Below are 22500 nucleotides of genomic sequence, written 5' to 3'. Positions count from 1 at the left end.
CTCTGCAAGCAGTTCTGAGTTGTGGGTTCTGAGTGGGGTCAGAGGACCATCTGTGGCTGTGGAGCCCCCCAGAGTCCTGAGGACCTGAACCCCAGTACTGTTTGTGTTAGCCGTGCCACCTAGGGAAATGTGATGAGCCTGTGTACCTCTGTTGGCTTATCTTTAAACTGGGGAGATGGGGAAGGCCGATCCTAGGGGGAGGAGTAGGAGCTGCAGACCCCATGGGCTGCCCTGGGGACTGGGGTGAGGAAGTGAGGACAGAAACAGGGGCGAGGACAACACAGAACATCCACCAACTTGCCCATTTTGCTGTTCTTAACACTAGTATTATTATTATTTTTAAGAGATGCTTCCCATATTTTGAAAACCACACAGGAAGAAAGGATGTACGCAGAGAAAACCACGCCCCCCCCCCACCGCCCTGACCCCCGCTTGGGAACCACTGCCATCAGACCTCATGTTGCCTTCCAGAAATCACCTGCCATGCAGACACTCTAATTGCAGACCTTACCTGACGTTACTGCTAGACCCTCAGGCTCTTCTGTGACCGTTTGCTATGACACCCTTCAGGCCAGGCCTCCCAGTGGGGGTCTTTGTACACTTTCCAGAACCCCTTACCCCAGCATGTCTTATCTGAACCCATGACCACCCTTGATGTCAAGATGGCAGTATCCTGAGGCCCCTTTTGCAAGTTGGGAAGCTGAAATTCAGAGAGACTGGGCTACTTGCCTAAGGCCACACTATGAGTAAGACTGGACTTGAATGCACCTTCACCTGGGTGCCAGGACAGAGGTACCCCACTGCTTTCTTGAGGGAAAATGCTCCATTCCCCCTTTTTGTGTTGGGTATAGAGCAGCTATTTAATAAAAAATGATGGACCTGGTGAAGCAGGGCTGCGTGTAGCCCTTGGCCAAGAGGCAAGCCTAATTCCAGCAGGCCAGGGAGCAGGCTGGAACATACACACACACTTACCCCTCCCACACACACACCCCTCAGACTCCAGAAGGGTGAGTGCAGCATGTGGAACCATTTGCTCCTCATGGCTTCCCTCGACTTGGCAGAGAGGGAGGGGTACAGGGGAGCTGGGAAGGGTCATGAGGCCATATTAGGTTTGTTGGGGGTCACTTTGTACCCAGTGAACATTTTCACTCTGTGCTGTCACAGCACTACAGATGGAGAGCATGCACAGCACTGCTGATGGGGACATTGCACAGTGTTGCAGATGAGGAACATTGCACAGCACAGCTGATGGGGAGCATGCACAGCATTGCAGGGGGAGCATTGCATAGCATTGCAGATGGGGAGCATGCACAACACTGCTGATGGGGAGCATTGCACAACATTGCAGATGAGGAACATTGCACAGCATTTGCAGATGAGGAACATTGCACAGTGCTGCAGATGGGGGACATGCACAGCAGTGCTGATGGGGAGCACACACAGCATTGCAGATGGGGAGCATTGCAAATTGGGAATCTGCATCAGGACTGCAGGAGAGTATGTGTGGGATCAGGCCTTGATATAAGCACCTCTAAAGAGCCTTGGCAAGATGGGTCTTTATTCTTGGCTCATAGACACCCCTCACTTCAGGTGACACCTGGAGCCCAGGAGATGGGAGCAGGGGCAGTTTCAGGGCCTGGGAGAGCCCTGCATCTCTGCAAAGTGTCCCCTTCCCTGGGCCAGGAGGAGTGTAAGTGACATCAGTTAATGCTGTGGGAAACCGAAGGCAGTGACCTTACCTATGATTAGCTTATGGGGGCATCCTCATCGATGTTCTTGGCCTTATTTTGATGGTGCAGACAATGAAAGAAAGAGAGGCTCGGCAGGAGGACACTAGGCTCTAAATCCCCAGCCCTGGGCCAAGTGATGTTGGTAAGTCTCTCTAACCCTCCAAGCCTCAATTTCTTCATCTCTAAGATGGGGCCAATCCCCACAATTCCTTGTGCTGGGTGGTTGTGAGGGTCAATTAGGGAAGTGCTTTTCTAAGAGGTGACACGATGCACTGACAATACTGTCGGCCTCACGGAGGCACCGAAGTGGAGCTCCTGAGGGAAGTAGAGCACCTGGGGTGGAGGAAAGATAAGCAGGGAGGCCGAACACGGTGCCCGAAGCCCTGGGAGCGGACAGCGACCTCGGATGGCAGAGTCAGGACGTGCTGTGCCGCGCCAGCTGGCTACTCAGGGCTGGGGGACTGCCCTCAGCCTTTTTGACTTTGCTGTTGGCGTTTTCCCTGCTAATTAACATGTCATGGGGGTGGAGAGCAGGAAAAACACAACACAATTGATTTGTCTCTTTGCCAGCACATCTGGGGAAAGGCTGGGAGTGGGAGGTCAAAAAACAGGCTAAAAATCAGTGCTTCACATTCTGGAGGAAGCCTGTGGCTCTGCGGGTTTCGGGTCTCCATTGCTGTCGCTGGTGAAGGCACCCCGAAGTCAGGTTCGACGGCGGACTCTGGGGGCAGAGAGGAGGCACTGAAAGCTGTCTTGGCTTTGTCAGGGGAAGGGCGATGCGGGGACCTGGCTGGTGCTTAGGGGGCCAAGTGAGAAGTCACTCACGCATCTACGCATCCATCGCCCGTCACCCGGTGAGGGTTCATCCAGCCGGCCCTCTCCCAGGTGCGCCGGGTGTTTCAGGGAGACGTGAAGCTTTTGCTCTCTAGGCATCCAGACTAACTCAACCCTGAGTCCCCGCATCGACGAATGGCAGCATCATCTGTACCAGCTCGCTGGTTTCTGTAAAACCACCCTTCTAAAGCTTGGCTTCCAAACAACTGTTTCTTCAGCTCCCGGTTCAGTGGGATCATAACCTGGGTGGAGCTCAGTGGGGACCTCTGGTCTTCCCTGGGCTGGGCCATCCACCTGTGGTGGGCTGGGATGGGCTGGCCTAGGATGGCCCCAGCCAGGAGAGCTTTCCCGGCTCCACGTGGCCCTCATCCTCCCGTGGGTTAGCCTGGGCTTGTTTATGTGGGAGAAGCCAGGATCCAAGAGCATGGAGATGGGCAACGTCTCTTTATTAAAGCCCGGCCTCAGGACAGGTGTGATGTCACTTTCACTACATTCTATTGGCCAAAGTTAGACACGTGGCCGAACCCAGCTTTAAGGGGTAGAGGGAAAAAACCTCTGCCTCTCCATGGGATGAGGGACAAATCCTGCCTACACCCCCAGGGGGAGTTGGGGGCCACTGTTTTGAATGGTCAGTCACACAATCTTGGTCGCACAGGACTGAAGCTCTGGAGTCCTTGCCCTCTGCCTCCTAGTCCATGTCTAGTCCATCAGCGAATCTGGTTGCTTCTACACCTGACATATATTTAGAATCCGACCACCCCTGCCTCCCTCTGCCACATTCCCACCCATCATCTCTTTCTGGGCCCTGCTGCTTCTCTTTTATTCCTATGGCTTGTTCTTGACACAGCAGCCAGAGCGAGCCATATCTTAGCACTTCCCTGCTCAGACACCCCCTTTGGCTCCTAATTTCACTTGGAGTAAAAGCCAACATCCAATAGTGGCCAACAAGAGTCCACGCCATCTGTTCTCTGATCTCCCAATATCCATCTCTCCTTAACTCCTAGCACTCTCCCCTACCTCACTCTGTTCCACCCACACTGGCCTCTAGATGGTTTTCCGAGTGCCAGGCTTCTCTCACCACAGGGCCTTTGCACTGCAGACCCATTTGTGGGAAAGCTCTTCTCCCAGATATCTTTTGCTCAAAGCTCAGCCCTTCAGCTCTAAAATTGAAACATTCCCCTTCTGTTCATCCTCCTTCCTTGCTTCAGTTTTCTCCATGGATCTTATCAACATCATCACTAAATGACACACTTTTTTATATATCTACTTAGTGTCTAGACCAACACTGTGCAACAGAAATACAATGTAAGACATATATATAATTGGATTTTTTTTCTAGCAGCCACAGTAAAAAAGTAAAAAGAAACCGGTGACATTTGTGTTAATAATAATCCATGATTTAATTCAATATATCCAAAATGTATCATTTCAACATATAATTCGTTTGAAAGTTGTTAGTTTTTCATTTTTGTTTTTACATGATTTCATTTGTACTAGGTCTTCAAAGTCTGGTGCATATTTGACACCAGCGGTCTGTATCACCGTAGACCAGCCATGTTTCACACCCTGAATTGTCCTATGCGGTGCCAATACCAGATAATACAGAATGAGACCCCAATCCCACGATGGCGAGGCTTTTCAATTGTTTTATTCAGAGCTGCATCCCTAGCACTTAGAACAGCGCCTGGCCCATGAGAGGCACGCAGCAAATATCGGGTGAATCAGTCAAGTTTGGAACCAAATGCACGTAGGTGGCTGGATAGTCTGAGACCCAGCAAAGGGCTACTTACCGTCTGCCTGTCTTCATTCTCAAGCCTGCTAGGCAGAGCTGCGAAGGAGGTAAAGACAGACTTCCCCTCCTAGCCCTGCCACTTCATTCAGCACCTCCGTGCTTCTCCATCCTCTCTGGACACACTGAATACTCCGCATGGTCACCCACGCTGAACATCAGGGACTTCACGTGTTACCCTCTTGGGGACAATTGCATCCTAAAAGCAAGAGTGTCAGGGAGCAATGTTTAATCCAAGGCATCACCTCCCTCCCGGGAGCTTTTGGCTCCAGTGGAACGCTATTACTGGGCCGTGAATCTCTTCATTGTCCCTGGGTTCAACCCCAGGAGTAGGAGGCCAGCCGCAGTGCCTTTGTCGGCAAGGAGCCCTGGGGTGGCCTGGTGCTGGGTGCCCTGTCTGGAGCATGCCAGGGACCATGCCATGGACCAACTGTGGACCATGCCTGTTGGCTTGATGGGGAGAGAAGGGGGCTTGGGAGGAGTGGGTGCAGGGCTCATTCTCTGTGAGGCACCTTCCCTGGTGGGGTGGTCTGGTGTCCACCCTGCCAGGTGAGCGGAGCCACTACTGGCTCATTCTGCATAAGGCAAGGCTGCAGCCCAGAGCTATGAAGCCAGGTGCCTCTGTTGGCCTCCTGAGGGCTTGTATGGGACCCTCCTCCATGGGAGCCGGCGTAGTCTGGGCCTGTGGGGCTGGCTCTTGGGCCAGCTGGGGTGACCTAATCGAAGGGACAGTGGCCTGAAATAAGTACACAGGAGACCACGTGATGAGCTGAATGCCTGGGGAAGGCCAGTGGGTGGAGGGAGGCAGGGGCTCTCACAGACCAAGCCTGTGGCAGCCGAGAGGCCAATAGGGTCACTGGAGGGGACCTGAGATGGGCCTTTGCTACTGGGGAGGCATCTGGGGTCCACTAGTTGTGAGATCCCTATAGCTCTGCTTTTCCCTAGGCATCTTCTCCCTCCTCCCTCTCCCTCCTCCCTCACAGTATATCCCATCTGTCCTCCCAGCCTTCCCCCCATCTCCTGTGCTCCCTTCTCCCCTCCCCGGTAGTTCAACCAAAGGCTTCTGTCCCTCCCTCCTTTGTCTCTGTCTCGCTCACACACCACACCCCAGGGTGCTGGCCGAGGAGGCGCCCACGAGCAGTAAGTGCGTCTGGCTCCCTCTGAAAGCAAGCAGATGCCCACCCACTGATGCGACTTGATTTCAGGAGCCTGGGGAGGCCAACGACTCCCCCAGTGCCTGGCCCCCCTGGCCTCCCTCCGAAACCCCACAGTCAGAACTGTGATCCTGCCAAAACACACCTGCTTCTGAGGAAGGCCCTGGTCTAAACTCTATCTACACTCTTCTGAGGAGGAGCATGCGGGAGCACTTATCAGAGCAGAAAGAAATGTCCTGCTGGGAGCCGGGGCACAGAGGAGTGGTGCTCCCCACAGCCTGTCCTGGGCGCTCGCAGGGCTGCTGGTCACCCCTGTGTGCGTGCAGCGTGTGTTCTGTGAACCCCGGTAGGAAGCGTCCCTCACGGCAGCTAGCTGCACCTGGCCTGCCTGCCGGGCCCGGGCAGTGCTAGCGCCACCACGTCCAGGTCCAGGTAGCGCCCTAGCGCTTCGTGAAAGTCGTAGGGGTTTGGTTGTTGTTTTGAAGAAAATTTACTGGAGTATGAGGAATGCGAGAAGAGCACGTGACTCGTGACCTAGGCGTCCCTGCACGAGGTTTACAAAAGTGAACCAGTGCCATCGGCAGGATGGACCCCTACTTCCCGAGGCCAGGAGCGCAGGAGGAGGGGTGTCATGCTGGGTCTGAAACTTCTTCTTCTGCGTGAGTGGGTTGTGGTTCACAGCGACCACCTCGCAGGCTGGGCCACCCGCAACCAAGCTGGACTTGCACCTGCCTTTCTGTCCGCGATGCTGTCCATGGGTGTCCTTCGGGCAAGGCACCCAGGCTAATGTGCTGGGGGCACTACCAACGCTCTTAGCAAGGTGCTACTTCCTACGTGTTCAAATGTTCATATTCATTCATTCATTCATTCATTCATTCAGCAAGGTCTTACTATACATTAGGATCTGTGCCAGGCACTACGAATATAGGTAAATGACATAGACCCAGGCCCCGCCCTCATGTAGTGAGGTCCCCTGACCATAAATGCCCTCCGCAAAATGCCCTCTTATGAGTGTGCTGGGAATGTTTTTATAGCCTTCTTCAGCATTGGATGGAGAAAAGGCATATCCTGGGATGGATGATATCTGGAAGACAGCCCTATTCTCCATAGGTGGTTTTTGTCTGCTGGGCACTCTGTTCCAAGGCTCCCTGCCCCTACTCCTGGCCACCCCCCCGCGGGGGGGGGGGCGGGTAGCAACAGGAACTAAACACTGGTCTTTTGCAGCTTGTTGGAAGTATGTGATTTAATTGTCTCCCTTCCAGGGCAAGTAGGCTTCCTTAGGATGGAAATTCCCCTCCCAGCAGTGGTTTGAGAGCCTGGAATTCAGTTCCTTGGAAGAAGCTGAGCTTTTCATTAGGGATCAAAGACTGGCCCAGGGGAAGCATTCACAGAGCTGCTCTGGGCTGGGGAGGACCCCTTTGGGCATATCACTTCCTTCCCAGGCTCTGTTGGTCTGGGAACCAAACCCTGGAGAGGGAAGAAAGGAGATCTCTAGCAGCCCAAAGAGCTGAGCTGGGGACTAGGCCTCCTGGGGTTGATCAGACCAGAGCAGAAGAGGTTAAACCAATTTACCTGGGTGAGGTAAGGGAGCTGGGTTCTGGTCGGATGGCCCACTTTCCCTCTTTTTCATCTCTGATTTGTCTGGTCTGCCATCAAGTACTCAGCTCCTGAAGTCTACCCCGGACTCCTGGTCCACGGTTCAAGACTCCCCACAACTTATTCCCCCTATCCCCATCTTTCCTGTATTGTCTCCCCAAGTGTTGTGTCCTGCGTCTGACCGGATCACAAAGGATGCGTTTCTGGTCATACGGATCTTGGATGTGGCCCTGGCTGTAGAAATCAGTGTGGACCATTGGGAGGCTCAGCAGATGCAAGAATACTGAGCTGTATCAGCAGAGGAGAGAGGAGGCCCCTGGGGGTCACATGGAGTAGAACAGGGAGTCTGACTGGGGGAGAGGAGGCCCCTGGGGGGCTCACATCTCCTCCTCGCACCCGGACGCAGGCCTCCACACTTTGCCCTGCTATGGAAGCACCCAAGGGGCTGGGAACATGGGACAAGCCCTTGGCATTTTCTTGGACCAGTGGGGAGGCCCAAGTGGACTGGACCATGCTTAAGAATCTCAATCAGCATGGCTATTCCTCAGCCTGTCTTGCCTCCAGGGGCACCGGCAGCCGGTCCCTTGTGTCATGGTTACCTCCTTAGGGAGGAATATGCTTTCTCCTGGGAGCATCTGGGGAGACAGAGGGGGGTGAGGCAGGGGAGGTGGGACGACCTGGCTGCAGTAGATCATTCCCAATCAGCGCCTGCCCTGGACAGGTGTGTTCCCCTCTGCAAGTACCTTGTGGGGACATGCATAGGCATGTGGAGACTTGGGTGCTGAGAGGGGGATCACAGTGCTCGAGCAGGGAGAGAGCATGCTCCCGAGGCCCCCAGCCCAGCTCAGATATCACTGCCCCGAAGCCCTTGGATAGGACACTCCGCATTTCCCCCTTTGGGGCTCTCGTCTGTTCCACAGGGCTAGCCACTCTCTGAGGATCACTTAGCTTGAATATTCGATGATTCCACAATTCATTGAATATTCCTATTTTCTTACTAGCTAAAAATGTAATCTTTACCTTTTCTGAGATAAGGAGGGTCTCTCTTCTCCTTCCTTCCTTCCTTCCTTCCTTCCTTCCTTCCTTCCTTCCTTCCTTCCTTCCTTCCTTCCTTCCTTCCTTTTCTTCCTTCCTTCCTTCCCCCTTTCTTCCCTGTCTTCCCCCATCTTCCTTTTTCCTCTTCCCTTTTGTTCTCTCATTATCTATTTCCCTCTCCCCTCCCAAACCTTGGAAGATTCCTAAGCCCCTTCTAAGAACAAAGGGCATCTACTGCGTTGTATTTGCCCCAAAAGCACTCACTTCACATCTTTTTTGGGAGGTAAAATTTGCCCAACAATGAAATGTCAAGTAGAAGAGGGGAACACCACAGTGAAATGGGGAGGGTATCTCCTGTGGCTGGGAAGGCCCTGGAACGCTCTGAGGGGACAGGCATCTGCCCCGGGGTAGTCCAGGCTATAGTGGCATGGCAGTCTGAGTAGATTGAGGAGCAGAATGGCCATAAAGGGCTGAGGCAGGCAAGGCCCCTGAGGGTCTGGGAGGGGTAAGAGGGAAGGTCACACGGGGCAAGGAGAGAGAGAGAGAGAGAGAGAGAGAGAGAGAGGCCAGGAGGAGGAATCTGGGCAGGGAATGCTCAGAATTGGGCTTTAGGATAACGTGGTAGCCCTTTGGAAGGTGGGTTTTGAAGGTCAGCCCCGGGCTGCCCTGCTTCTCACTGCACTGAGCCTGCTTCAGATGCTGGGCATCACACGGATCCCAACAGAGGCTGCAGCAGGAGATGTGGGGCTGGGTTTCCAGTTGGGGGCCCTTGGGGGCCAGCACAGCAGTCAGTCCACAAACATCTTCTGGTGCTTTCCACTTGGCTTCCCAGGGAGCAAACTGAGAGGCTTGGTGGGAAGAAGCTCATGGCCTCAGGCAGCTGAGACCTTCTAGCAGGTGTATAGGATCACGTGTCGTCATTGTGGGTCACAAGTCTAGGAAACTAAGGCCCAGAGATGTCTGATGTCCTGTCTGGGTCTGACGGCAAGTGGAGGCACCCTGACCTCTAGGACTTTGGCTTTGAAGCCAGAGAAGACTGGTTTGCTTTGCTGCTCAAGAGCAGGCTTTTTGGAAAGGAGTCAACTCTGACCCCAGCCCAGGCTTCTGGGAAAGGGCTCAGTGGGGACCAGATTTCCAGCTGTTTCCCATCCTCTTTCTCCCCCACCCAGCCCTGGGACCCTGAGGAGGGAGTCTCGGGGCATCCCCTCCCTTCTGACTCTGTGGGCCCCGCTCAGCACCCCTCTCCACCCCACCGCCTATTCTGCCTCCAACTCTGAGGGAGGGTGATGCTGGGTCAGTGAGCTGTGGGACAGTGGGAACCTGATACCCTGAGAACTGGCCGGGAGAGGCTGGGACGCGCCAGGCCGGCGTCCCCGGAGACCTGGAGGGTTTGGGTCCCGTCTTACGCTCCCAGGGTCCCATCTCTCTGGGAGGAGCAGGGGAGCTTCCCTGGTCAGCTGGGAGACTCTGCCCCAGGGCTTGTGGGCAGCCCTTGTGCCCGAGCCACCCGCTAGCAGCTGCTATCACCAGGGGCCCCTGCATGCGCAGCAGCGCAGGGCGAGGAGGTGTCACCTTCCCACCATTGCCTTTGTCCTGTTCCCCTTCCCTCTTTGTCTGAGGGTGTGCAGGTGGTGTCTTTGGGCCCTGGACTCTTGGGGATGACAGCTCCTTTACTTCAGGGCGAACATGTTGATCCAGAGGAGAAAGCAGCTAGAACATTTCTCCCACTCAGGAGGCTTTCTGCTCTGGAGAGCTTCTGTTAGGCCTCATGGCTCTGCTGTCTCCGTCACTGTCGCTGGTACTCTGACTCGTTGGCCTAGGCCTGGCCCTGAGGCTGCCCCCTGACCCCTCCAGGCCCTTGACTGTGCCCCTAGGCCCGAACTCACAGACTGGCCTCGTTTCTGCACCACCCTCCTCCTTGGGAGGACCCCTCATGGCCACCTCTGCTCAGGAAGCCTCCTAGTTCCCTGGGCTCTGTGCCTTCCTTCCTGTTGACAATTTGCTTTCAGGAAAGACCTTGGTTCAGATTTCTGCTCTGTCCTTTCCCAGATAAGGGTCAGTGAGCCTTTCAGAGACTTGGGGCCTCTGTCACTGTTACCTGTGCCCACCGTGCCCCCAGCCCTTAGCCCCAGAGTCCTTGGCTTCCCCCCACCTTTCCCTCCCCTGTGGGGCTGTCCCCAGATCCACCCACTCTCCAGCTGCCAGTCTGTTCGGGCTCCCAGCCCACGAGGCACAAGTCAGTCACCAATCCCCAGGCTTTTGTGGAGCACCTGCTGTGTCCCACGTGTGCCAGGTGGGTGGGCATGGGCGAGCCCCGCACCATGTGCTTCCCCTGCTGCAGCTGTGTAGGGCTAGACCGGGGCGGGGGCTCCCTCCCGAGCTCTGCCCCACCTTACCCAGGCCCGGGGGTCCCTCCGCTGGAAGGAGCTTGCTCCTAGTCAACTCTCAGCTACGAGCACTGGTTTTCTGAATTCAAAGATGCACACATTTTTCTTCCATTTCCAAAACTAATATGTGTCCTATACTTGGTGTGTTTCTTTGGTGGGGTGCCTTGTTGGTGGGAGCTCCTTCATGCTCCCCACTCTCTCAAAAGGTTATTTCACTCTTGCTGAAGCTCGCAATCGATGGCATTTCAGCCTTGAGGAAGTATGATAAGTGGATAGTGTAATCAGGGACATCTGGAGATAATTTTTTTTAACCAAAGGGAGTAACTCTAATGGGAAAAATTGTGGGTTGTCTATTGATGGGGGCATTTTGGGATGTAAGTGCTGTTCAGAAGTCACTGATCATTGGCTTGTCACAGGCCCAGATATTCTATGCTGAGAATTCACTGCTCCCGTCTTAGAGACTGGTTAGAATAGCTATTCTCTGCTCCTTTCACAGACCCTAAATGACAGAGGATGGAGGAGAGCCCCGGGTCCCTGAATGGCTGTCTCCCAGCTTTAATTCCCTCCTGGGAAGGGATGCTAAGACTCAGAATCCTCTGGGGATGGAGGGAGAGGGACCCAAAGTCCCAGAATGGAAGTCAAAGGGGCTTTGCAGGTAGAAACTGCCTGAAATATGGGACAAATGGACACTTTGGTTCCCTTTTCTCACTTTGGTTCATGGACAAATGAACAGGCCAGAAGAGCAGACAGGGCACTTTCTCTTCCTTCCCAGGGCACCACCTAGAGGGTCCAGGTGGCAGGAGAGCACAGCCTCTTTGGGCTGGGGGGGTCAGTGGGCCCTCTTCCTAATGGGCCTTCATGGAAATCTGAAGACTCCCCTCATAGAGTGGGCACCCTGATGGCAGGATGCTGGGCAGCCTGGCCCACGCTGTCCCCACCAAGCCACAGCTTCCAAACCTGGAGCTCACCTGGTCCTTCCTGTCATTCCCGTTTCCTCTCAATTTCGAACCAGTCTGCCATCAACCAGTCTCAGGGCTACCAGTCTCTGGAGAGGCTGTCCCTCCCTCAGACCCTCTGACAATCAGCCAGCAGGTCTTCACTGAATGCCAGCTCCCAGATAGGTGCGTGGGGATCCAGAAACAGTAAGACACGAAGCTCAGCCAGCTGGGGGTGGCAAGTGTGAAGACACAGCTCAAGGTATCCCCTGCCAGGTGCCAAAAGAGTGGTGCAGATAGGGCGTTCTCCAGGAGCTCAGAGGAGGTGGTGGGCAGGGGAGGCATTTTGAGAAGAGCTAAGAGGTGACCTTTAAAGATGAGGAAGGCAGCTGGTGACACGTGAGCAAGGGCCCCTCAGTGGGAATGTGTGTGATGTGTCTGGAATTTTGGGTTGACCAGCCTTCTTCTCTTCTGATGGTCAGGCGTGACAACAGGTGGTGGAGTGAGGGAGAAGGGGAATCTAGTGTCTGCTTGCTCTGGCCAGGCTCTGGGATTCAACAAAGCCAGAATTCAATGGGCGGAGAGGCCCTACTTATCCAGAATGTTGGTAGAAATTACCCTTCTAGAAGATTCTTTCCTAGCTCATTTGAGGGCAGTCAGAAATTCTTCTTATTTTCATTTGGATTTATAAGTAGTTGTTTTTAAAAAATCTATCGATGATGTGCACATCATTTACAAAGTTGAAAAGCACCGAGACACAAGCTACAGGTGGTAATGTGTCCGCCCCTTGCCCTCCCCTATAGCCCAATGCTCAACACATGCCCACCTGTCTTTGGGTATCTACTTCCCGAAATACATAAATTACTAAGTAACTTTCTAAATAATCTCTTATAATGCTATTTGTTGATTTTTCCATTTTGACATAATATATTTTATTCTTCTTAAGAGAGAAGCGTCCTTTTCCATTCCAACATAGTTTGTTAATGTTAGTTTTATTATTCATAGATAAATATTGCTCACTGCCGAAACAAGCAGTGCATAATAATTACACTTCCTTGCACAACTTTTTCTTTCCTTGGAGGTAATAACTACCTTTTATTTTACTTTATTTTATTCTTTGGCTGCCTTGCTTTTTATGACATTTGTATAAATTCTTACCAAATTCTCCATCAAATTGCAAAATTCCTTCAAATACTATGCTTGAGTGGCTAAAATCTCTCAGTAATCCTATCGTTTCCATCCCTGCCTCCAAGACACCCTCTTGGAGCACCCATCCTCCTGTTGTCCTCTGAAATGGTGGCTGGAGTCCCTGCCCAGCTTGGGAAAGCCCATGTCTTTCAAGTGCTTATCCCCTATTTTTTGCTCCTCTCTCTGGGTTTATGACTGAGAAAGGGTGCCGAGAAGGTTGTTTGTTTTGAGACCCTGCATGTTTGAAATGTCTTTATTCTATTCTCAGACTAGATCAATCAATAGTTCGGCTGGGCATGAGGTCCTCGGTAGAAATCTTCTTTCCCCTCAGTACCTTGAAGGCAGTTGCTCTACTGTGTTCATGCTCTTGAAAAATCTCATGCTGTTTGTCCTCCTGACTCTTTGTGTGGCCCCTGTTTGCTTTCTCTCTGGAAAGTGTGAGAATCATCTTTGCTCCTACAGTTTGGACACTTCACAGATTCCTCAGGGTGGGGTTCTTCTCCCATCTATTTTGCTGCACACTCAGAGAGTCTCTTCTATCTAGAAACTCAGATCGTCAGTTTTGGGAAATATTTTTTGCAATATTTTTCATAATCTCTTCCCCATTGTTTCCTCCATCTTTTCTCTCTCACTAGTCACGTATGGAACCTTCCAACCCACCCTTCTGTATTTATATTGGTTTTCTCCTATTTCTCATCTCTTGGTTTTCTTGTTCTGCTTCCTGGGAAATTTCCCCAGCTTTATCTTCCATTCTTCTGTTTTTAATTTCCAACAGCTCTCTTTCTTGTTTTCTCATAGCTCCTTTTAAAAAAGCTTCTTGTTTCATGGATCCAATATTTTATTTCTCAGAGAATATTCATCATAGTGTTTTGAAGTTTATTTTTTTCCTGGTCCATGTGTTACCTGTGTTCCTTTGAGTTCTTTTTCTTTTCTTCTTTTTAAAATTTGATATATTCTCTCTGTTTTCATCCAGGAGTCTTCCTCAGAGACTGGTTACCCTTGGGCTTATCTGTTCATAGTGATGAGTAGGTCACTAAAGCTGTCTGGAAATTGTGCATAAGTGTGTGTGTGTGTGTGTGTGTGTACTTTTAAATTTATGGGCTTCATTAGAGTGGCCAATGGGGGAACCCAACCATTTTACTAGAGCACTCCCAACCAGAAGTATCTATAGAGCGCTTTCTGGGATCAGTTTCCAGTGTGCTAGGTGACAGTGCTTTCAGAACCAAGTGGCAGAAAGGGGTGCCCCTGTTTGAACATGCTGCTGCACACCTGCCCTCCTCTATTGGAGCCTGTCTGGCCCAGTTTCCCTACAAAATGTCAGGGTGGGGTAGGTAGTCTGTGCTTCCATGGGAAAGGGGAGAAGCCCCAGACAGAACTGGTCCTCATACAGACTTATAATGGGTGGCCCTCTCTCCTGCCTTCCAAAGTAGCCAGCACCTCCAATTCCTGGCCTTTCCAGCATGGGTGGAAAGATCTGTCCACTTCTTGTTGACCACCCCTTCGGTAGGTGTTGGGTTTCCGGTTTCTCAGTTCTGCTAATTCCTCCATCTGCTTTCCATCTTCCAAAAATCTGCTGACATCTGTTGCCTGCGCGTGTCACTTCTACTGTTCTCTCCGTCCTTATCTATTTATCTTGTTATGCCTTTGCTCTCATTTCAGTGGGGTCTGGAAAGAGCAGATATGTATTGAACCTGCCATGTCTGGCAGGAAGCCCCTGGAAACGTTTCTAAAGTGCCAAGTCCTTTCTCTCTCTTGTCTTAGTAAAGGACCCCCATGGTGAAAGCTGGATCATTCCCCATGGAGAAAATATTTCATTTTTATTTAAATAAAAGTGACTTTTTGGATTCTCCTTGCTCACAAACTACATGGGAAACAATGTCTGCTTGTTTTGTCTCTGGAAATCAGAGCTCCCTATGGGCTGGGTCCTTGGCTAGGCTGGACTCTGTTTTCTGCAGGTGGCATCTCCTAAAAGGGGCAGTAGGGCCAATGAAGTTGCATGGGAGGAGTCTAATTTAGGAAACCCCAACTGCCTTCAGGGGCCTTACAACGCCTTTAACAAGTAGTTCATTTTTCTGCTCGCTGCGCAGAACAATACCCCCCCCCCCCCCCCCCCCGCAGGCTGCACAGAGCCTCCACCTGCGCTGGTTCAGGATGGCCACGTGGATCTCAAAGCAGTGACATCGCTGTGCTCTGGTGAAGGCCCCCAGTGTTGCCAGCTGCGGGGCGTCCCCTCGGCAGGGGAGGGGCGCAGGGCGGGTCCTCACGGAGTCTTCTCTGTCCTTGCCTCTCCAGGTGCCCCCTTTCAAAGGTCTCAGCATCCTCACGCTACCTCCTGCCGCCACTTCCACCTGGGCCCCCCGCAGCCGCAGCAGCTGGCGCCCGACTTCCCCCTGGCTCACCCCGTGCAGTCGCAGCCGGGCCTCAGCCCCCACATGGCCCCGGCCCACCAGCACAGCGGCACCCTGCACCAGTCGCTGACTCCGCTGCCCACCCTGCAGTTCCAGGACGTCACAGGTCCCTCCTTCCTACCTCAGGCCCTGCACCAGCAATACCTCCTGCAGCAGCAGCTCCTGGAAGCGCAGCACCGCAGGCTCGTCTCGCACCCGAGGTGGGCGGGGCCGGGCCGGGCCTCGGGCGGGTCACCTGGGGGTTCCCTGGGGGGGGGAGGCAGCTTTTGCTCCAGTTAGAGGTGTTCCTTTCGGGCAGTGAGCGCCACCTGGACCCGACGCGGGTTTCCTGGGGAGCCAGTGTGTGTCCTTGTCACATCACCCAGGTGTGGGGATTGGGGCCGAGTACCTGGCGGTTTATAGTGCTCAAGGTGTGGGAGATGGGATCCCTCATGTCCCCTGCAGCTTCATGATCATCTGGTTCTAACACCTAAGTTCCCTAAGCAACCCCAAAGAACACAGCTGCTTCTGCCCTCCGGTCGGAAAGCCCATGGTCTGGTTGTGGGGGACCAGCTAAGAAACCAATGGAGAGTAAAATTAGACAATAATAGGTCTGAAATAGCTGTGGGACCCTGGGCAAGTCATATCACCTCTCTGAGCCTCAACTGTCAAGAGAATGAGATTACATCAGTAGTTCTCAAACATTTTTGTTTTAGGACCCTTCACCCTCTTAAAAATTACTGAGGATTACACAAGCTTCTGTTTATGTGGGTTACAACTATTGACACCTACTATCTTGGAAATTAAAACTAAGAGATTTAAAAATATGTATTAATTTGTTTAAAAATGCAATAACAAACTCATATGTTAACACCAATAGTATCTTTTTTGAAAAGGAGGTATATAGACAGGTAGTGAGAGGAGGGGCTTTTTTTTAAAAACATATTTGTAATCTCTTTAATGTTTGGCTTAATAGAAGACAGCTGTGTTCTCATGTCTGCTCCTGCATTCATTCTACTGCAGAATCGCATGCAGTTTCTAGAAAGCTTCACCATTCACTTGTGAGAGAATGAGAGGAAAAAAGCAAGTAACATCCTAGTGTTATTATGAAAATAAATTTGACCTAATGAACCCCATGAAGGAGTCTCAAGGACTCTAAGGCTCTAAGTATCCGTGACCGCAGGGGTTTGGGTGCTGGGGGCAAAGGTGAAGGTTGCAGCAGGTCGAAGGGAGGAGAGGTCACCATGCCTGGAGTGTGTAGGGAGGTCTTCCCGCAGGTGGTGCTTTTCCCTGGGGCGGTGAAAGCTGGGAAGAGTGTGGAGAAGGTTGGAGGAGAGAGGGGCGTGGCAGGAGCTGAGGGGTGCACAGGTGTGGGAAAGCCTACAGGAGGCACATCTATGTGTATTGGAGCCAGCCCACCCCAAATTCAGAGGGAGGAAGTAGGAGAAGGAGCAGAGGAGGCCAGAGAGTTTGGGTGGGACAAGTGGCTGGCTGTAGACGCACGGAGGGAAGAGCCATGGTGTATGTAGGGGGCAGTCCCCAGACAGTAGGAATGTTTGAGTTTTCAGTCGCTGCTGGCTGGGAACGTCCTTGGAATTTAGGAAGAGGGACAAAGGCCACCGCTCTGTAGGCTGTAGGCTCAGGCTCATGGGAGCTGCGCTGGCCCTGGGCAGCCCTGACACCTCCTTCCCATGCAGGCGGAGTCAGGAGCGTGTGTCTGTCCATCCACACCGCCTCCACCCCAGCTTCGACTTTGGCCACCAACTCCAGACTCCTCAGCCCAGGTATTTGGCTGAGGGCACTGACTGGTGAGTCCTTGGGGTCCCTAAGCAAGGAAGGGGGAGTGGGAGGAGGGTCTTGCCTGATCCATGAAGTTCTTGTTTCCTTCACTTTGAATGGTGCAGAAGGCCTAGCCCTAAAGCTCCAGCCTTTGCTTGTGCCCCCAGACACCCTCAAAGCTTAAGGGCCCCCACTGGGCCTGGTTTCAGCAATTAGCTCAGGATGCCGCTGGATAGCATCATGTGCCCAGCTTGGGGCTCTGTGCTCATGGTCCTGCAGGGGAGGAGGGGAAAGAGATACAAAACATTGCCCAAGGTCAATGAGGGCTGGAAACCAGTGGTTTCTGGGAGGCAGGCAGAAAGGACAGTCTCAGGAGCTAGCTAGTCAAGGAAGCCTTCTTGGAGGGGGTGGACCTTGAGGGATCTTACAGAGAAGAGCCAGGGCAAGCCAGCAAGACCAAACATAGGCTCATGGAGGCAGAGCCAGCAGGGTTGGAGGTAAGGAGTGGGGATAGAAGCTGGGGAAAGAGGTTGAGGGCTTTGCCATGGTATCAGGAGCCAGGTCCCTGAGAGGTCTTCTATAATCTCTTGCACTTGAGACAGAGGTCTTTATGGCGCTGTGATGCTATGTTGTTTGATTTTGGGTCCTCCGTCCCCCTGGACTTTGGATCTAGCTCAGGACTTGGCCGACATAAACTTGGGTGCCCTCCAAACACCCCAACACTTGAAAAAGATGTACAGTTCACTAGGCATTTAGGTGTAGAGGGCATCGTGCCTGAGGCTTATTTTTAAATACTTCAGGAAAAAAAAAAACCCGGGGAAGTGTGTGTGTGTAGATGTGTGTACGTATGCGGGGAGAGAGAGGGAGGAGGAGCTGAAAATGCAGCAAAATAGTAAACCATTAACACATGGGGAGCCTGGGGGAAGGGTATTCGGGAAGTCCTAGTGCTGCTCTGGTAACTTTGAGGTCAAAAATGGTGTTGTTGTTTTAAAGAATGTAAAAACAAACAAAACACTTTTATGGAGAAGGATGGACTATTTTTTTTTTTTTTTTTAAGAAAGCCAGACGTGTACTATGTCATTTTTCAGCCCTCGGTCACGCAAATGAGACATCCAGGAATGGTGCAAAAGCTGGAGGGTTCAGCTGATTGCATGTGAAAGGTGCTTCCAGAGGCAGGAAATAGTTGTTCTAAGTGGTCCCGTGTCCACCAGCCCTCTGCTGGTTCTGGGGGACGCTCTGTTAAATTGAATACTTCCTCAAAAGATAGGCTACACTGCAGCAGCCAACTTTTCAGCCCAGGCTTTTTCTAATTAGCAGATTCAAATCAGGAAGATATAATTGCAGTTTGGATTGAATTCTGTCCCTCAGCAGTCAAGTCTGTCCAATTTAATTCAATTCAGCACACACCGGGTGATTTGAATAAACACATGGGAGCCAGCATGGCAAGTGGGGCCAGGGGAGGTGACATGGGTGAATGGTGAGCATCGTCCTGGACAGGTGTCAGGAGCAGTGCAGGTGTGAGCCCTGCCAGCTTGCTTGCCTTCGCCAGATCTCCAGTCCTGCTCCTGTGCTTCTCTCACTCTGCCCCCCTGACCTCTGTTTGCCTGAGAAACACAAAGACTGGGGCCCTGTGAGGCATCAGCAGGAGTCGAGGGGAGACCCCTACCCTGGGTCACACCTGGGTCCACCCTGGGCTTTTTCTGCCTGGCCTGTCCCCCTTTCTTTAGGAGGTTTGAACCCTACGCAGGCAGCTTCTCTTAGCTGGGCATCCTGGCCTGGGTGGAGTGTGTGGGAGCAGCAGGTCTTGGGGGATCAATCCCAAATATGGCCCCTTTTTTGGCTCATCCCTGATAACTCGACCCTGACCTTGAACTCCAATGTCTCTGTCATCATCACGCTCCTTCTCTGACTCAGTCCTGGCTTCATACTTCCAGCTGTGCCGCCCAGGTCTTACTGAGCCCTGCTCCACCACCCAGTCCTAGCCCTGGCCAGGCACAGCCCCACCCCCCCATCCCCCTCCGGCCCCCCACCCCCCCAGGACATCTGGGACCTGTGAAAGGGTGGATGGAGGACAAAGGCCTCCTGCTAGCCTTCTCCTGCAGGCAGCTCTGCCTCTGCCAAGCCTCCAGATGCACCTGTGAGACGGTGCTGGTCCTGAAGCTCCCCAGGAAGAATGTAAGGGTCTTTGTAGCAACCAGACCACAACCTACTTCAAGGCCATTGATAGTGAGCGGGAGAGAAAGTTTAGCTTGATATTTAGACACAACTGACAAACACTGTGCATTGAGACAATGGCCACAGGACATCTCCAGGACACCATTCTGGGCTAGCCCGGTGACCTCGGGGCTGTAAAGGTACTATGACCCTTTCCAAACGTGGCCAGGTTCTCTCAGTCTAGAGCAACAGCGGAAGGTGGGAGACACTGCTTCTCCAGGGGCTGATGTGTCCTCAGGGCAAGTCCCAGCCCAGGCGTCTTTCAGGTCCAAGGATCATCCCCTGCTCAGGGGTCCTGGGTTTTGGAAGGAATTCTCCAGTGAGATGCTAAAGGGGGAATCCCGGAGCCCACCTAGGGCCGACCTGGACAGGTGATCCCACTCATCCGAGGGTCAAGGTAGCATTGTTCCTCCAGTTAGTGTTTTCGTAATCAGGGTGACTCTGTTACACGTTTCTTGGGACTTTGCTTTCCGTAGAATTCCCTGAGTATCTATTTGCTGCTTTGAATTTGTTGGGACCCCTGAGGCTGCTGGGTAAATGCTAAGAGTCAGAGCATCTGTCACAGGGGGGTGCCCCATGGAACACCTTTCCCTGAGGTGGGTCAACAGAATGAGCCCAGGCAAGGCTTGGAACCCAGCCCGGGGGGCAGGGGGGTGGTCCTCACTAGCTAGCCCAGGGCTGCTCTTCCAGCCTCAGCGGGATCTGGGGGGAATCCCAGAGGCCGGATGGCTGGATTTCTAAGTTTGCTTCCAGTCAGATCCAAGAGGATATAGCTCATTTCCCAAATGACAGGCTCGTGAAGACTTATTCCAGGGATTCGGGCTAATATATTCAGGAAATACAGGAATATATGCATATCGTTTTACACACTCATACACACACGCACAAACACACACACACACCACATCTGGACCAGATATTCCTTAAATGCTCCCCATATCTTTTTTATCTTAGTCTGGATGTATTTGTTGAAGAAATTTGAGCCTCTTTTTCTATGGAGTTTCCCCCTCTCTGCATTTTGCTGCTTGCACTCTGGTGTACCTCACAGCTTCCCTCAGTTTTTCTCCATTCCCTGTGCACTAGCACGTAGGTCAAGGGTTGAGCAGATTCACATCCAACCCTTACTATATCTTGGCAGAAACACTTCATAGGGGGTGCATTCTCCTGGCAGAAAGCCAGTTGTCCCTCCTTCTGTGATGTGAGCAGCAATTGGTGATCTTTGCCAGAAGCTTTTATCCTTTTGGGGATGCAGAGAGGTGACAAGTAACTCCACCATTCCTCACTTGTTTGTTAGCTAGAAAGGTTTTCTTTTCTTCATTTTTTAAAAGAGTTTATTTATTTATTCATGAGACACACACACACAGACACACACAGAGGCAGAGACACAGGCAGAGGGAGAAGCAGGCTCCATGCAGGGAGCCCGATGTGGGACTCGATCCCGGGTCCCCAGGATCACGCCCCAGGCCAAAGACGGCCCTAAACCGCTGGGCCACCGGGGCTGCCCAGCTAGAAAGTTTTCCTAAAGAGACATTTCCCTTCATCATTTGGCAACCCTCGTACAGTTAACAGAGGAAAGGCAGGATATCCCTTTCTTTACTAGTTTTCAGGATGAAGTATTAGTTCCCCACCATCCTTCAAAGGTACTGATTTTCTTTTCTTCAGGGAGGGGAAGTTATTACTTTTTAAAAAAATATTTTATTTAAATTCAATTTGCCAACATATAGTATTACACCCAGTGCTCATCCCATCACGTGCCCTCCTCAGTGCCCGTCACCCAGTACCCCCGTCCCCGCACCCACCTCCCCTTCCTCAGCCCTTTGTTTGTTTCCCAGAGTTAGGAGTCTCTCCTGGTTTGTCTTCCTCCCTAATTTGTTTGTCCCCACTCAGTTTCCCTCCTGTCCCTTGTGGGACCGGTTTCCTTTAACGTTGTTTCCCTCTCACGGATCTGAACCTATTCTATGAGTTTGCATCTGCTGTAATTATGCTCCCTGACATGCCCCTTGTCCAAACTCTGGCCAGTGGGAACTCCTTCAGGATGGTTCCTGAATCCTTTTGCCATGACCTTGATAACTTCCTCCCTTTCAGTTAGGACAAGAGGCTTCAAATCATTTTGCACATTTTCTGCCCCAGGCCTGAAATTAGCCATTTCCCAAGGAGCCCTGCTTCCTCTTCAGTTGCAATGACTGGTTAATTTGTACATGAAATGAATTTTCCTGTACTTGTTGGGGGGGTGGGGCAGGGTCCCTCTTCTGGGGTTTTCCCATGGTTGCACAAATATGACCTCTGCCCCTCCACCTCCACCTGACATATCTCCCCTTTGCTCTGCATCCCCGACTGGCTCTATTTGGATTCTTTCAGCGTTTCTCTCAGGAATGGGCTTTGTCTTGGGAGGGAGCCTTGGTGCACTAATTTTATGATGTTTTATGAGGCGTAGGCAATTCCGGACCCCTCAGACCTGGCAGGCACCTTTCCTCCCCTGAGTCTCTGCTTTCTTCACTAGGAAGAAGGGGGAAGGGGGAAGCTGAGTTCCTTGCAGCTTTGGGGCCCTGTGACTCTGATTCTCATCCCTGGGCCAGAGGTCAGAGGTCCCTCTTGTAACCAGATGGCTGGACCACAGCACCCTGGGGCTCACTGTGGCCATGTCCCCGCAGGGATCTCAGTGTGGACGCCGGCTTGAGTCCTGCCCAGTTCCAGGTACGGCCCATCCCTCAGCACTATCAGCATTACCTAGCGACTCCTCGAATGCACCACTTCCCCAGAAACTCCTCCTCCACGCAGATGGTGAGTGCAATGGCCCTGCCAGGAAGCGGACGCCCTGGTTGCCTGCCTGTTGGGTGCCAATGGTGGGCTAAAGCCAGCGGCTCTGTTCCCCTGTGTCCTGCTGTCATGCTATCATCCCCCCCCCCGCCCCCCCGCCACTGTCTCCTCACACTCCTGTTCCTGCTCTGGTTTGAAAGCATCTGCCGAACTAAAGTCAGTGCTATGAGCAGGACCGAGGGGGGCACTGAAGGAGGGAAAGGAAGGCCTGGCGGGCTGTGGTCTGTGGGGAAGAGGCTCAAGGCTCAGAAGAAGCAGGGTGATCCCTCATTTTCACCTCACTTAGTTAATTTCTTGGGGTCAGCACCTCCCTGGGCTTTGATTTTACTTATCCATGAAATGGGATGAAGATGCCCACCTCGTCCTTCTCACAGGGCTGGCGTCCTTCTCACAGGGGACAAAGGAGCCCCCAGAGGTGGCCCTGGGCCCAACCTGCTGATCCAGTTCTGCTCTCTGCAGGGGGCTGGTCCTTGTCACTGCAGGTCGCTTGGATTGCAGAAGGGGGCAGGTTGGCTCCCTGGCATTGCAAGCTACGTGGAGCAAAGGTGAAGACACGCCATTGAAGCAACAAAGGACCAATTGCAAAATCTTGTCTACAGACAGCTTGTGGGTGTTGCTGCCCCTACAGTGCACTTCCCCCCTTCCAGCCCTTGTC

At 52.5% G+C, this 22500-nt stretch overlaps 1 protein-coding gene across 2 annotated transcripts in view; it reads left to right on the top strand.

Moving 5' to 3' along the window:
* The window catches only part of RNF165 (ring finger protein 165), a 104267-nt gene that overhangs the window by 69680 nt on the left and 12087 nt on the right, over positions 1–22500 (top strand). Inside the window, exons 2-4 of one of the 2 annotated variants that reach the window (XM_038543365.1) lie at positions 14941–15256; positions 16733–16843; positions 21680–21809. In XM_038543365.1, coding sequence (XP_038399293.1) covers positions 14941–15256; positions 16733–16843; positions 21680–21809 — 557 coding nt within the window. Of the gene's footprint in view, positions 1–14940; positions 15257–16732; positions 16844–17175; positions 17312–21679; positions 21810–22500 lie in introns of those variants that run through there. The other variant, XM_038543366.1, reaches the window with a different exon arrangement.

This window comes from Canis lupus, chromosome 7, assembly GCF_011100685.1.
Source record: "Canis lupus familiaris isolate Mischka breed German Shepherd chromosome 7, alternate assembly UU_Cfam_GSD_1.0, whole genome shotgun sequence".
NCBI classification, from domain to species: domain Eukaryota; kingdom Metazoa; phylum Chordata; class Mammalia; order Carnivora; family Canidae; genus Canis; species Canis lupus.
The sequence above is the reverse complement of the archived record's forward strand: the minus strand, read 5'-3'. Positions and strand labels throughout refer to the sequence as shown.